This window comes from Bidens hawaiensis, unplaced genomic scaffold (assembly GCF_021521415.1).
Source record: "Bidens hawaiensis isolate Kalapana, Puna unplaced genomic scaffold, B.hawaiensis_p1.1 tig00001236_1, whole genome shotgun sequence".
Taxonomy (NCBI): Eukaryota; Viridiplantae; Streptophyta; class Magnoliopsida; order Asterales; family Asteraceae; genus Bidens; species Bidens hawaiensis.
In genome coordinates, this window is record NW_027491070.1 from 464,077 (window position 1) to 479,197 (window position 15,121).

At 37.3% G+C, this 15,121-nt stretch overlaps 2 protein-coding genes across 2 annotated transcripts; one reads left to right on the forward strand and one right to left on the reverse strand.

Moving 5' to 3' along the window:
- Window positions 1–4,344: 4,344 nt before the first annotated feature.
- On the reverse strand, window positions 4,345–5,037 carry LOC143565876 (uncharacterized). The gene has a single exon (XM_077052721.1). The coding sequence runs from the start codon at window positions 5,035–5,037 to the stop codon at window positions 4,345–4,347; it is 693 nt and encodes a 230-aa protein (XP_076908836.1).
- Window positions 5,038–12,762: 7,725 nt separating this feature from the next.
- On the forward strand, window positions 12,763–14,822 carry LOC143567035 (uncharacterized). Its single transcript, XM_077053564.1, has 3 exons — window positions 12,763–12,902; window positions 14,373–14,573; window positions 14,645–14,822. The coding sequence occupies exons 1-3, from the start codon at window positions 12,792–12,794 to the stop codon at window positions 14,678–14,680; spliced, it is 348 nt and encodes a 115-aa protein (XP_076909679.1). The 5' UTR covers window positions 12,763–12,791; the 3' UTR covers window positions 14,681–14,822.
- Window positions 14,823–15,121: the final 299 nt, after the last annotated feature.

Genomic DNA, 15,121 nt, shown 5'->3' on the forward strand with positions numbered 1-15,121 from the left:
ACAAACAGTTGGTGTGCAGTTACAAGATATACCAGAAACCCTTTACTCTACCCCCAGAAAACGTGAGAATCAACATGAGATTAATCGATACTGAGTGCAATAACGTTATTAAATCAAGAATCTTGGTACTACCAAATCGGATAGTTAGAATAATATACAAATTCTCAGACGCATTTAATCAAACAGTTGGTGTGCAGTTAAAGATTGAATAAAAATGGGGTTTTTTACATACACATGGGGTGTTTTGGAAACACCCACCCATTAAGCCACGGATCGGCCGATCCGTAGCTTATGGTTTGGGTGTTTTTGAAAGTTGTGTTTTTTTTTAACCGTCTTTTTTGTTATTTAATTATGATTTTGTCATTTTGTTGTCTTTTGTTTTATTTACCCCTTATTTTTGTTTTGTTTGGTTTGTTTTTTTGGCTCGGGTATAACCGTTTCTTGATCGGTTTTGGAAAGTGACAACGAAACAACAATTTTGTATGTCGGGTGAAAAGGAACGAGATTTATATAATAATAACGACTTATGTTTGTTTGTGTGGTAACAGAATTTTTGTCGGTTTTAAACTAATAACGAAACAACAATTTTAAGCATAACGCATGACCAGATTTATAAAATAATAATAATTAATACATTACGAGTTCGAAAAAAAAAACCAAACGAATTCGGGAAAAAGTAACATCATACAAAAAACAAATCTAAAATGTGACACCACCCGCGTCGTCATCACTCCCCTCATCGTCGAAACGTAGCGCTGGTACCATGTACTGGGCTCCATGCTGCTGCGCAAACAAATAACCAACCATCCAGGTCACCTGGGTCTCTAGTCTCCGTAGCCTGGAGTCAGTGGCCGGATCCAAACGCACCGCGCGATGTGTACGCGGAACGCGCTGCGGGTGCTGATGCGGTGGCTGTTATGAGCACGATAAGTTAACGTTAATAAGACGAAGATACCAAAAAGAAAATTAAATGATAAAATATAACGTACCTGAACACCGTCCTCATCCATGTCAACCGCGGGGCCCTGAATTTCCACCTCCGGCTCCTCGATTGGCGGAGGCTCAACAAGTGGGACCTCTTCGTTTGGGCCAGAATTGAAATTAGTGACCAGGTGATCCAGGCGGTTAATCTTCTTGACGATTTGCATGCCTTGTGCCCGTCCGTGGTCCAACTCTTGCGGCGGAAGCGGCGGCTGAATGGGTAGTTGCTGCAGTCGGCCCCCATAGCCGAAATAATTCGCAATCCGCGTAACGAACGTTCCACCAACCAATTTCCCGCGACCCTGCCTGTTCGAGTAAATGGCGAAGTAGTCGCCGAAACCCCGAGCTAGGTTGCAGTTTTTCCCCGTAAGCAGGCATCGCAAATAAAACAGGTCACGGAGGTTGCAATGTTCTGAACCCCCGTGATGACCCTGTACGGTGTGTGCGATAAGCCTGTGTAGGTACCTATAATATAATATAATATAATATAATATAATATAATATAATATAATATAATATAATATAATATAATATAATATAATATAATATAATATAATATAATATAATATAATATAATATAATATAATATAATATAATATAATATAATATAATATACAAACCTGTGCAACGGGTCCCTGATGGTTGAGGCTTTGGCGTCTGGCTCGAATTGTCCGTTTTTTATAGGCCAAGGTGTAGCGCTAATCGCCGTCCCAAAAACGTCTCAGCACGTCATCTGGTGATTCGTGTATGCTCTGCGTGTAAATAGGGGCAGTTATATCCTCAATCGTGTACAAGCCCAGCGCAATGGCAAACTCCTCCATCGACAGATTATGCCAAATCCCCAACATACGGAACCGAACCTCCGCCTTAATGGTATCCGCACCCTCAACCAGCATCGGGACCTGCAAATCTCCCTCCGGGCGTGGCCTGAAACAATATTTACATGTTGGTTAAATAATAAAATGTTACTTTATTTATAAGTTAATTGAAAACGAAAAAATACCTGAAAACGAACGTTGAGTAAAACTCTAGCGTGAGGACCCGGTAAGCTGGCTCCTCTGCGGTAAACAATCTCTCCCACGGTGTATTTGTTCCTACAATTCTTTCCAGCCTTGTTTTCCGCCCGAACCATTCTTATAAACTCCCTAGACAAGAACGAGTTAGGTTTTGGCTCCATTCTCCGAAGCTGCGTAAACCGGATTTGATAATCGGACTGCTGGTCAAACCTCAAATGCTCGTAAAGATCAAGTACGTCGTCCCCTTCAATGTATCTATCCGCCATCTATGTTTAACACATAAATATAACCGGTTATTGTCAAACCCGTAAGCCAAACCCGTTTCCTTGTCAAACCCGTAACCCAAACCCATTTCAGGGTCAAACCCGTAACCCAAACCCATTTCAGGGTTAAACCCGTAACCCAAACCCGTTTCAGGGTCAAACCGTAACCCAAACCCGATTATTATTTAACCCAATTAAGCCAAAACCATTCTCTGTTTCGGCTAAATCTAAATCCAAACCACAATCCACACAAACAGTATCCAATTATCAATTCATATCATAATCAAATTCACTCTAAATTTGATCTGAACTCAAACCGAAACCAATATTATAAAAATAAACAATAACAGAGTCTCTAATTACGGATCTACTAATTAAATCAAGAGAAATCGAACAAGGTAACCCAAACCCGTTTATCACAAACCCAAACCCGTTAAACAACATACCCGTAACCCAAACCCGTTAAACATCATACCTTATTGTTGTCGGGTCGGAGTTGGTGACGAAGTTCAGGACTATTGGGGGACGGCGAATTAGGGTTTTAGTGTCAAATGTGGTGTTTGTTTGAGATGGAATGTGTAAACTGATTGGGGGCAGCGGGTTAGGGTTGTGTTTAACTTCGATCTGTGGCTTATCGCCCGATCCGCCGCTTAGTAGTAAATAATTTTTTTTAATTTACCTATCTAAGGTATAAATAAATTTTATATAAAATAATATTATATATTCATAATATATAAACGGATTTATACTAATAAAAAACACAAATTTGATATGGAACCAATACTAAATTACAAATTTGAATATATAAACGAATTGAAACTAATAACAATTAACTACACAAATTTTATATTAAACCAATAATAAATTACAAATTTGAATAAATACATCAAAAGGCACTAGATATTACATCAAATTCTATACAGAGACTAATTTCTAAGATCATCTTCTGAAAAGCACTCCAAAAATAGCATCAACACAGCAGTTTTTTGCCGTGGCTCTCCACTCACCGGCAAGCAAGTCACCGGAATCCGTGTCGGCCCACGGCTACAGGTTTGCCCCACTAGAAATGGGGAATAATCAATCATTACGCCCGGGTATCTTGGCCGACTCCCCAGCCACCCGAAGATCCGGTTCCGGAGCACTCCTAGATACACCGGAACTAGTACCGTATACAAGTAACGCTATGCCACATATTTCCTCCATCAGCTGGCCCTTGCCATCTATCATGCAAGGCGACTGTTTGTGGGGACACCGAATTCATCAAAGATCGGTGCCATATTCCTTATTACATTGGAAGAACACCCCATGGAGGTTGATACGGGACCTTGTTATTACAAAGCTACCAATGTTTCGCGACGCAGTCACCAAAATTCCAAGTAAAGGACACTGTCGGGATATATGAAGGGGGACTACGGCAGTTGCACTGGTAGCTCAAAAGTTCAAAATAGCATCTACACAGTCACCACTATTATTTTTAAAATATATGTAAACAACCGAATGCAAAAAAACAAGGTTGAAAAATATATATTTTTAAATTCTATTTTATATATATTACTAATAAATATAAATTTTTATATATATTTTTAAAAAATCTATTTTATATATATTATTGTTATTTTGTAATAATAACGGACTCCAACATAACATCTATGGAGCCACCACTATTTCATAACGAAATTATTACGGCTGCATAGAAGCTATATTCGGACTCCGTCGTCATTATTTTCCGCCAACATATGGTTGTATCTGGGCCTTTATTTTGTAATAATAACGGACTCCAAAATAACATTCACACAGCCACCACTATTTCTGAACGAAATTATTATGGCTGTGTAGATGCTATTTTCGGACCCCGTCGTTATTATTTTCTGGTGGTGGTGGTGGTTTTGGTGGTATAATCTGGGGGATGTTTTGAGTGAAAGGTTGAGCGTTTAGTTTGATTTTGGCGATTTGAACGGTTAGAACCCGTGGGTGTTTAACATCTTCAAAAAATAAATTCGATAAGCCGCGGATCGACCACTAAGCCGCGGATCCGATTCACAGCAGAATCCGTCGCGGATCGACCCTTAAGCGGCGGATTCGATCTACTTTTTGGCGTATCCTTCCCATTGACGTACTGGTAGCGGCACGGGGATATTCCCTTCTAATTGTATGTTAAGCCAATGATTATCCTTAACATTTAACACTACTATTACCGGAATCTGAGATAGTGGTTCCGGACTCATTCTCATTGGGAAGTAAGTCTCACTGTAGGTCAGATGGAGGTTGATTAAAACACAATCATACGTCTGAGCCACTACGTGTCCGTGCCCAGGTAACTTAAACCACCTACTCTTTTGTTGGAATAAAGCAGACGAGTAGTCCAGCGAATCACGAACCGTGTCATAATTACCGGTTACCTCGTAGTTCAACCTTTCGCTCCACCAGGATTTGTTAGTGACCATTGCATTCCTCATGCTTGCTCTTACCTCCTTCCAGTTCTGTTGACGCATGCCTAAGCCGACAGCGATTGCTCTGAAACCGCAATTACCATCTGGCCTTACATCTTTTATTCCTGAAATGAACGGGTATGCCCAGGTGGGAATGAGGTGCCTATAACATTCTATGATTGGGACGCCCTTAGGGTCACGCAGTAATGGAAAACCAAGGTCGGATGGAGTCTCATGCTTTTTAGATGAGCGTTTCGGTGGTTTAGGTATCTTAAACCGGGTATGTGACTGAGACTGGGAACGCGACAACGAATGGGTGGGGGCTTCGGGTGTTGCTTGCCGTGACATAGAGGGGACGTAGGAGCTGTGTCTGTGGGGATCAAAAGAAACGGAGGGGGCGTAGGAGCTGTGTCTGTGTCTGTGGGGATCAAATGACAGGGAGGTAGCGTAGGAGTTGTGCCTGTGGGGATCAAATGACGGGGAGGTAGCGTAGGAGTTGTGCCTGTGGGGATCAAATGACGGGGAGGTAGCGTAGGAGTTGTGCCTGTGGGGATCAAATGACGGGGAGGGGGCGTATGAGCTGTGTCTGTGGGGATCAGCTGACGGGGACGGGGAGTACGACTTGTGTCTGTGGGTATTAGTTGACGGGGACGGGGATTAAGAGCTCTGTCTAGGGGTATCTCTTTTCTTGGCTTGTTGGTTTAGATTTGGACGCCCCCTAGGGTCGTCTCGTTTCTCAGGCTCCTCCTTGTTTGATTTCCCACGAAGAACAAACATTATCTTTGAGAATAGACTTTTTTTTGCATTCGGTTGTTTAGTCCTAGAACTTGTTTTTTCACATGTTCCAGTTCCGCTTCATAGTCTGGTTCTTCGTGTCCAACAGACGCCGGACTGAAATCGAGCTTCCTCCAAAAGGGGTCTATGTCTTTTAATGGAATGCGTTTATTGTTAATAGTGTGCCAGTTAAGCTTATAAGCACACGGCAAGCCCCATGATGTTTGTAACCGGTGGTCGCACTCCGCCCCCGTATCTAGCAATGTGTCAAGCAAGGTCAGCTCTTTGTCAACTTTAGCGATAGCAAAAAGTGACACCCTGTTATGTAGCTTTTCAAACAAAGTCAACTTATGGTACTTCTTGACCCTAACACGGGAGTCTTCAAAAGTCGCACTGATTTCTTCCATTTTGGAATTCACGACTTCAAGGGCAAACGCCGCAATAGAGTCTAGCGAATTGTTCAGCCCCGAAAGGTGTCTCTTCAAGTTTGCATGCCGGCCCTCTACTCTATTTATTGTATGCTCGCCGAAGTTTAGTTGGTCGTCAATCCTGCACGACACGAACTTCTCTTTGTAGGGTACCAACCAATTATCGCGAATATAATACCAAGCCTCTTCAAACAAATAATAAAAAAAAAACAATTTAGGCAATGTACAACTAGAATCTAAAATCATGTTTACATAAAGGACAAAGACTTACCACGTCTGCCGTGTCCAGCTAACGCGGCTTCCATTTGACCGCAGTTGTAGTCGTACATAGATTTTGTTAGCGACTCATACAGTACTTTCCACCAGTAATTGAATGATTTAGAGATATCATCCTGGAAAAGACTCTTATGTTTTCTCTGTATGTTATGCATGATGTGCCACCTACAAAGGTTTTTGGTAACATTAGGAAAGACTGTGTCACAGGCATTCATCTAGGCTTGGTCCCTGTCAGTCAGGATGACACGCGGCTCCCTGCAGTCGACGAGCATGTCTTTAAGGCGTTCAAGGGCCCATGTGAAGTTACACTCTTGCTCCCTAAAGATAACTGCGTGCGCAATACAGAAAGACTTTGATGTCGACGTCACACCAACAAACTGAACGAACGGCCACTTGTACATGTTGGTGTTGTACGTCGTGTCAATCAGCAACAAATCTGGGAACGCACGCCACATGGTATGCGACTTCTCGTGAGAAAAGAAAACATCTCCGTCCTATTGGTGGAAGGATTCTCCCATGTGTAAAAGGTAAACCCATGGGTTTGAAGAAAGTTTTCAAGTACCTACGTTGGGTTTAACAAAAAATTTAGTACCTACATTAAAATGATAATATTAATAACATTCTTATTAAATCTTAAAGAATATATATTTTTTATATATGATAAAACAAAACAATATATATTCAAAATAATATATATTAAAAAGACACTTACAAAATAATAATGGTCACGAAGAACCTTAACGACGTTGTTTATATCCCTAGTAATACATTTGTTACCGAGAAAGCTTTTCTTTAGGGCTGACTCCTGCCTATGTAACGTCGCAACCATATCAATTTCCTCGTCGGTCAATTTTCTTAGTGTCGGGTGCCCCTCCTCAAACAAAACGGGATCGTGGTTGTGCGTCTCGTTGACAACCTCTACCTTCCAACAATCACCTGGCGCGTTGTACCTCCCGACAAGTTTAAATGGACAACCCCTTTTAATACTCCATGTATGCCACACCGTTCCCTTGAGTTTTGGTTCCCCACCTCGATTGCATACAAGTTCAACACTTCCTCTCCCTTGAACGTTGGACTGAGATAACACAACCATGCTCACGTCTTGTCTTCTTAACCCAATCCACCAACTCAGCAACAGAATCAAAATACTGATATCAAGTAATGTAAATAAAGTAATATTTAGTAACGTGTTGAAAAAGAATAATAATAACTTTTTTTAAAAAAAAAAATAGGTCATACATTATTAGTTACATAAGAAAATGACGTCTCCCGTATGAAACGATCACCATCATCATCATCATCATCAACATCGTCATCGCCTCCTTCGCGGTGACCCTCTTGAATGCCATCAACGACGTTGCTCGTGACTGGTCTTGACATGTATGGTTGCTCTCCTAAAGGTAACTGGTACGAATTCTGAGTTCCGTAATACGGACCGTCTACATTTAACTGCTGTGAAGACTGACCATAAGACTCCTCGACTCTGGCCTCATATGTATTAGACGATGTCCTATTATCCTCCGGCCACGAAGGGTGACTACCGCCGTATATGATATACCCCTGATAAAAAATATTTTGGCAAGACAACGTATAATATTTAAAAAATAACTAACGCCTTGTTGTACTATATAAACACACTAGATAACCTGGTTAGGATTTGGTAAGTCGTACTGCTCGATATTTCCATACCCCGGCTCATGGTTCAAGTCGGGAACTTCATTCAAATCTGGCAAGCCCGACTGCTCCGGCTGATCGTTGTATGCGTAGCCCGACTGCACGTCGTTCCCGTCACCAAACAAAATATCATATAAATCCATTATATTTTAACAAACACAAAACACAGATATTATAAGTTGGATCGGCCAATATTATAGAAATTTAACCATCTAAGATGGATATATGTAGAGAAAGGGAGACGGGTGTGACAAAATCAAATTATTGATTTGATCCGTCGCGGATCGAGCGATCAGCCGCGTATTACGTAGGATGCATGACTGATTTGATAGTCTATGGATGTCGTGTAATCAATATGCGGCGGATCGCCCAATCCGCCGCTGATAACGTACAAACATAATACGACAAACGTTGTGGACATAATAGGACAAAAACCCTAATCCGCGGCTGATCGGTCGATCCACCGCGTAGTGGGTGGGTGTTTTATTTTTTTGGTGGTGTCTCTAACATCACCCATAAAAATAACCAATCAAGATCAAGATTCAAGATGAAAATGGAGGGAATTTGTTGGGTAATTTAGATACAAATGGCAGAAAGTGACTGAGTTTGAATTTGATTGATTTCTTAAGACTGCATGAATTAACATGGGTGGCTGATAAATGTCGTACGGTACCGTAATTAGTTCGATACTAAGATACTTTTCCATAGTTTAATGTCTTCTAGTTACAATCCGACCGAGTCGGTTGGGTTTGTTTATGTTTAACGAATAGTTAATTGGTAGTTTCTGTTATGAATATAATACCGTCTTTAAAAAATAATAGTTAGACGGAGTGGTCTTGGGTGTTGTATCCAGTGTTGCAAAAATCCCGACTAGACGCTAATTAATCTTTAGTCGCTACTCCACAGACGTGTAGCCGATTGATCTCCATTTGTCTAAAATCTGTCAAAATTGAATAACCATTGTGAGTTTTAAGAACTTTAAGAACTCAATTTTGGAACACACATTTAATTAAATGGATTGGAATATATGGTTGAGATTAAATCTAGCAAAAAAGTCAAAGTAGGAGAGAGAATAAATATGTAAGTGGTTACACTAACTTTTACGTCCGTTACACATGTGTAAAAAGTTGACTCGGTGTGTAAAAAATTATGTAATTTTTTTACGTGTATGTAACTTACATATATTACGCATGTGTAAAAAATATCAAAAAAAAATCGTTACACTGAGTTCTTAAAACTCAAAACGGTTCTCAAAAGAAATCAATCATATATATATATATATATATATATATATATATATATATGATTGATTTCTTTTGAGAACCGCTTTGAGTTTTAAGAACTCGAAAGAACTCAACGTAACAATTTTTTTTGAATTTTTTTTACACGTGTGTAATATGTAAGTGTAAGTAATGTACAAAAAATTACAGTATTTTTTTACACACCGAATCGACTTATTACACATGTATAACTAACATTTAAACTTGTGTAATCATAACAAATACCTATTCTCTCTCCTGATTCATTTTTTAATTACATTTAATCTCAGCCACATATTTCATATCATTTAATTAAACTTGTGATCCAAAATTGATTTCTCAAAGTTCTTACAACTCATCAAGTTCTTAAAATATTCCTCCCCTATATATATATATAAGATGAGTATCATTACAGAATTCTTAAATTATTTAAGAGCTTAAAGGAACCATTGAAAACTAACGTTTTTTATAAAAAAAATTTGTATGTTAATATTATTTGAGTGTAGTTTCATCATTTTGTATATCTATATTTATAATTACAGTTTTGAAAATTAGTTTTTATACATGTTTTATTTTACACCTATGTAAATTTGTTAATACATAAATTTTACACATGTAAACTTATGATTTATATATGTAATCAAAATTTTTTATATAAAATATGATAAAACTACTCTTAAATGATGTTAGTATATAAAAAAATTAAAAAAATGTTTAATTGTTTAGAGTTCCTAACAGTTCTTAACTTTTTTTAAGTTGTTAAATGATACCAACCCTGTATATATATATATATATATATATATATATATATATATATAAAATGGTTCAAATAAGAATAAGAAATTTCCTAGGAATGGTAAGAACCAACAAATTTTTGACATTTGGCACTACAAATTATGGTAAAAGAACAAATTTAGGAAACTATGTCGGTTATAATGATTAAAGAGTAATTATAGGAAACTATGTCGGTTATTGGTAATTTTAAATTTCAAGCATTGATTAACATGATCTAATGGTTGTGATTTATTCTTAGTCTTCTTAGAGCATTCTCACTCCATTCCCCATCTTTATCTCTATAATTACACTAAAAAATACTACATTTCTTTCTACTGTTCAATTAAATAATATTTTTTATACATTTATCATTTCAGTTTTCTCTCTCCTTTACTCACAACCAATCCAACAAATATTAAAAAATAAATAGGGGCAAACAATGTTCCCTAAATGTTTCCCCAAATTTACAAAAATTCACTACATTTTTCTCTCCACCCTATAATTTACACTCAAAACCTCACCCTATAATTTACATACTCTCCTCACATAAATTTAGGGGATGGGATGTGAATGCTCTTAGGAAACTAATTATTTTTAGGATAACCCTTCCCTGTATATATATATATATATATATATATATATATATATATATATATATATATATATATATGGGAGGGTTATTTTGAGAACCATGGTGAGTTTTAATAACTTTAAGAACTCAATTTTGAACCACATATTTAATTAAATGATTTGAAGTATGTGGCTGAGATTAAATTTAATTAAAAAATGAAGCAGGAGAAAGAATAAGTATTTTTGATAATTACACATGTGTAAAAAGTTGATTCGGTGTGTAAAAAAATACCGTAATTTTTTGTACATCACTTACACTTACGTATTATACATGTGTAAAAAAATTCGAAAAAAAATTTTGTTACGTTGAGTTCTTTCGAGTTCTTAAAACTCAAAGTGGTTCTCAAAAGAAATCAATCATATATATATATATATATGTACATTTGAAAATTTAAATATAAATTCTAATCCAATTAATCCATGTTAATCCGGATAAACTGTTACTCCCTACCCCACCGCCCGACTAGCGCCTAACGATTTTTACAAATATTAGTTGTGTTCCAAAGTCCAAACAGGTAAAACTGCATGAACTGGTTGTTAGATGTTTAACTATCAATTGAATCTTTATTTTTAATTAATAATTAGACCATATTTTTCACCTTATTGCTTACTAGTTTTTGAATTTTAACCTTAAAACACTATATAGAATGTCTTCATTATCTAGTTTAGAGGTTGTGCGTGACATTAATGTTTCAACATTTATGGTTTATGGTATATGGTTTTGGCAATGCTCGAAGCGGTAGCCTTGCAAAACTTACGGTTTTGACTTGCATTATTTGGTGTTGTTGGTTGCAACAATGACACGGACGTACTCAATCAATAGCCCATTATTCAACGAGGTTGCAAATGATTTGCACCCAAATGTTTTATTGGTGGTAAACATAGCACAATACAAGCATAAGCAATGCATTTATCCAGAGTTCGATGTATAGCGCATGCTTGGAATGTATTACACGATATTATTTTAAAGATAAAGGTGTAATGATAGCATTGTTCACAAAGCCGATCTTTCAGTAAATAAAAAACTACATGAAGACGCTCTTCTGGAATCGTGTTCCCAAGATATGCATAACTACCTTCGAACGGATCTCATGGAATATATTTATAAATACCTACACACCTAACTAACTTATATGAATAGTTATATTCTTTTCAATTGTTGTTTAGCAAATAGAGATATGAAATATTGATGGAGGCCCAAACATTGAAGAATGTGTTATGTTATATTTAGAGGCCCATGATCGTGCTTCTAAAGGTGGTCCACGAAAACGGGCATAACTTGGCCCACGAAACTCCGTTTCAAACCCATTACCAGTCAAATCGAAGCTTAAGATAGGGAGCACGTTGTGGCAAACTGCGGACGGCGGTTTGGACCCTGTCCGAAGCCCAAAAACGTCTTCTAAAAAAAGTTATGTTTTATGTTTTTTCAGCAGTTTTGCATTTTCCTTTGGGGGTTTGTGTTTGGCACATGGCCTTTTTTGGGCCCATTTAGTATTAGAATCTCTATTTATATTCAGTTTATGTAATGTGAAGAATCGGACTTGAATTTTGATAATAAAGTTTTTAAACTTCAATTTCCCCTTGCCCTTTGGGTGGGATTTGGGAGTTTTGGGAAGTTCATCACGGGTATTCACTGAATCAAAGTGGTAGATCTTCGTTATCGTTTTACCGCTGCATCAAATATCCCATGCCAATGTTTAAGGATGGTTAGAGATTGAGTTGTGATGAATAGACTAGGTAAAAAATAAGAGGATACAATAGTGACGTGGAAGAGAGAGCGCACGCTTAGGGCGAGAGAGATTATAAATATTTTCCCTAACTAAAAACACCCGATTGTAATTCAGAATAGTTTTTAATTTGAATTCAACAAACTACGATTTTAATAATTTAAACTCTGATATATTGGCCGATAATAATTATACTAACACTTCAACTATTGTCACTCATAAACCGGGGGCAATCCCATTTGATGGAAAACTAAATCCTTGATTCTTGAACCTCAAATTTTCGTTTTTCTCGTTCCAACACAATCAACAATTAATTAAGTCAAATGCTAATTATTTTTTTAACGATCAACAAAGCCCGACCACACGAGTCACCAATTCATAAAAGGCCACCCTCGCCTGTGATCGCAGACAACTGGTGATCCGGCCCACCACCGAGTCATAAATAATATTCTCTCTTCATGTTTTAACCTAGGAATTCAAGTCCACTCATTTGTGCTACACCAAAGATATCTGTAATACCCACAGATATTCTCATAAAAAAAATAAAGTGGAAACTAAAGATGCCAACATTGAATCTGTACACCAACATCCCAGTAGACCCAGTAATTGCTTCCGACATTCTCAAAGATGCCACCAAGGCTGTTGCTAAGATCATCGGAAAGCCAGAATCTGTTAAGTTTCTTTCACTTTTTATTTATTGATTTTAGTTTACTGCACACCAACTGTTTGATGAAATGCTTCTGTCAATAACCTCAACTTTAACTTGTTGTATGTTGCTGTCACCTATAAAAAGATGATCTTTTTTGTATAAATACAGTTAAAAGTTTATAAATTGTAAGATTGGTGATAAATTGTGGAAGTTTAAATGAATAAAATCTTTAATTTGACCCTTTAATGTAATGCACACCAAGTGTTTGATGAAATGCTTCTGTGAATAACCTGAACATGTGGTGTGCACATCATCATCATCATCATCATCATCATCATCGTACTCAGTATATCCCACCAATAGCAATGCTATGGTAGGGTCTGAGGAGGGTAAGATGTAGACAGCCTTACCTCTATCCCATAGGGATAGAGAGGCTGCTTCCGGTGAGACCCCCGGCTCGATAGTAGTTTTGCATCAAGCCTTGGACATAAGGCACATAGCACTCAATCATCGGGACACCGGCTGATCGGTGCATGTGCCCTTGTCTTTCGGCTATCAACGCCACCACATGATGCCTGATTAACCTTCCGCCACTTTTAACGTTATTTTCACGAGATTAGTAAAATAACGTCAAAATTAGTGCAATTTTGAGAATGTCGGAAGCAAATTTGCACTTAGTTTGTGAAGTTTGGTAACCAGGATCGATGAACACAAAAACCAAATTTAGATCATAAGCTCGATCTCTGTAACTTTCATTAACTCAAAAATTACAATTCTTGATATAACCCACAAGCTCGGGTATATATACTAGTTTAAACATGAAAACCTAATTAGACTAGAATACAAACTCCTTATCATACTCAAATACTAATTAGTAAAAACATATTTAAACAATAATTGATAAAATAAATTCCTTGTTGTCCAAGTCATTTGCTCGACTTGTTCACCAAGTAATTTATTCTATGTAAACCAAATTACGTGTTCAACTTGATAAACAAGACACCAACTCATCATAGGCTCGATGAGTCGATCCAATGGAAATTACGTCCAACAATTTGACGGTATCTTACTAATTTTGTGAAAATAAGGTTAAAAGTGGTAGAATGTTAATCATGCATCATGTTGTGGCGTTGATTGCCGAAAGACAAGGGTGCATGCATCATTTGGCCGGTCTCCCGATGGTTGAGTGTCCAAGGCTTGATGCAAAACTACTATCAAGCCGGAGGTCTAAGCGGAAGTAGCATCTCTATTCCCACGGGGTAGATGTAAGGTTGTCTACATCTTACCTTTCTCAGACCCTACCATAGTTTTGCTATTGTGGGATTTACTGGTTACGTGATGATGTTAATTGTTTGATACCTGGGTAGTTTTACTAGGTACATTTGTTTGTTTATAATTTTCTGATAATGAGTCAAATCAAATTGCTAAAATGTTACTATTTGTAACTGCTGACAAATTGTGGAAATGTTAATGAATAAATTCTTTTTTGCAGTATGTTATGATCTTGGTGAATGGAGGTGTGCCCATATCGTTTGCGGGCACAGAAGAGCCGGCTGCATATGGAGAAGTGATTTCAATTGGTGGGCTTAATCCGAGCGTCAATGGGAAGTTGAGTTCAACCATTGCAGATATTCTTCAAACAAAACTATCTGTCGATAGTTCACGTTTTTATATCAAGTTCTACGACGTTGAGGTGCATTTCTTTGTTTTTTTCATTATTCGTTTTATAATGGATCTATAACTTGTTTTCCTCATCTTTTTCAGCGCTCATTTTTTGGGTTCAACGGGTCGACATTCTGAGGGATAACCTCAACTTAAGTTGATCGTTCAAGAATCACCCTGTCTATCTTGTCTCGTGTACAACTGCATATCGGTTAGAAGTGCACAAATTTCAATTCATATCAGTAAAATGTATGATTAAACACATATTGATCTTTTTACACTCTTTGTTAACTCTTTCTAAAAATACTTTTTTTATTTATTTTTATATAACAATGTATTTATGTAAAAACTAGGACAGATGAATACCATATGCTCTTTAATGTCCTCTTATTCAACAAATGAAAAGAATGATTCACTATTATCATTTTAGCTAATACATTTATAACTTTGCATGTTAAATTTCCATGATAAACAAAAGAGAGGATCACCAACTATAACTCCGGGATATGCGATTTCGATTTGTTTATAGTTTTATAGATACCATCTTGTATGTAGGTTGTGATATTTTTTTCGAATGTT

What these genes read in the sequence shown, in the direction of transcription:
- LOC143565876 (XM_077052721.1), bottom strand. Translation starts at nt 5,037, where the DNA reads ATGTCACGGCAAGCAACACCCGAAGCCCCCACCCATTCGTTGTCGCGT.
- LOC143567035 (XM_077053564.1), top strand. Translation starts at nt 12,792, where the DNA reads ATGCCAACATTGAATCTGTACACCAACATCCCAGTAGACCCAGTAATT. An exon ending in TCATCGGAAAGCCAGAATCT is followed by an intron (nt 12,903 to 14,372) that starts GTTAAGTTTCTT and finishes TCTTTTTTGCAG; the next exon opens with TATGTTATGATCTTGGTGAA. An exon ending in TCAAGTTCTACGACGTTGAG is followed by an intron (nt 14,574 to 14,644) that starts GTGCATTTCTTT and finishes CATCTTTTTCAG; the next exon opens with CGCTCATTTTTTGGGTTCAA.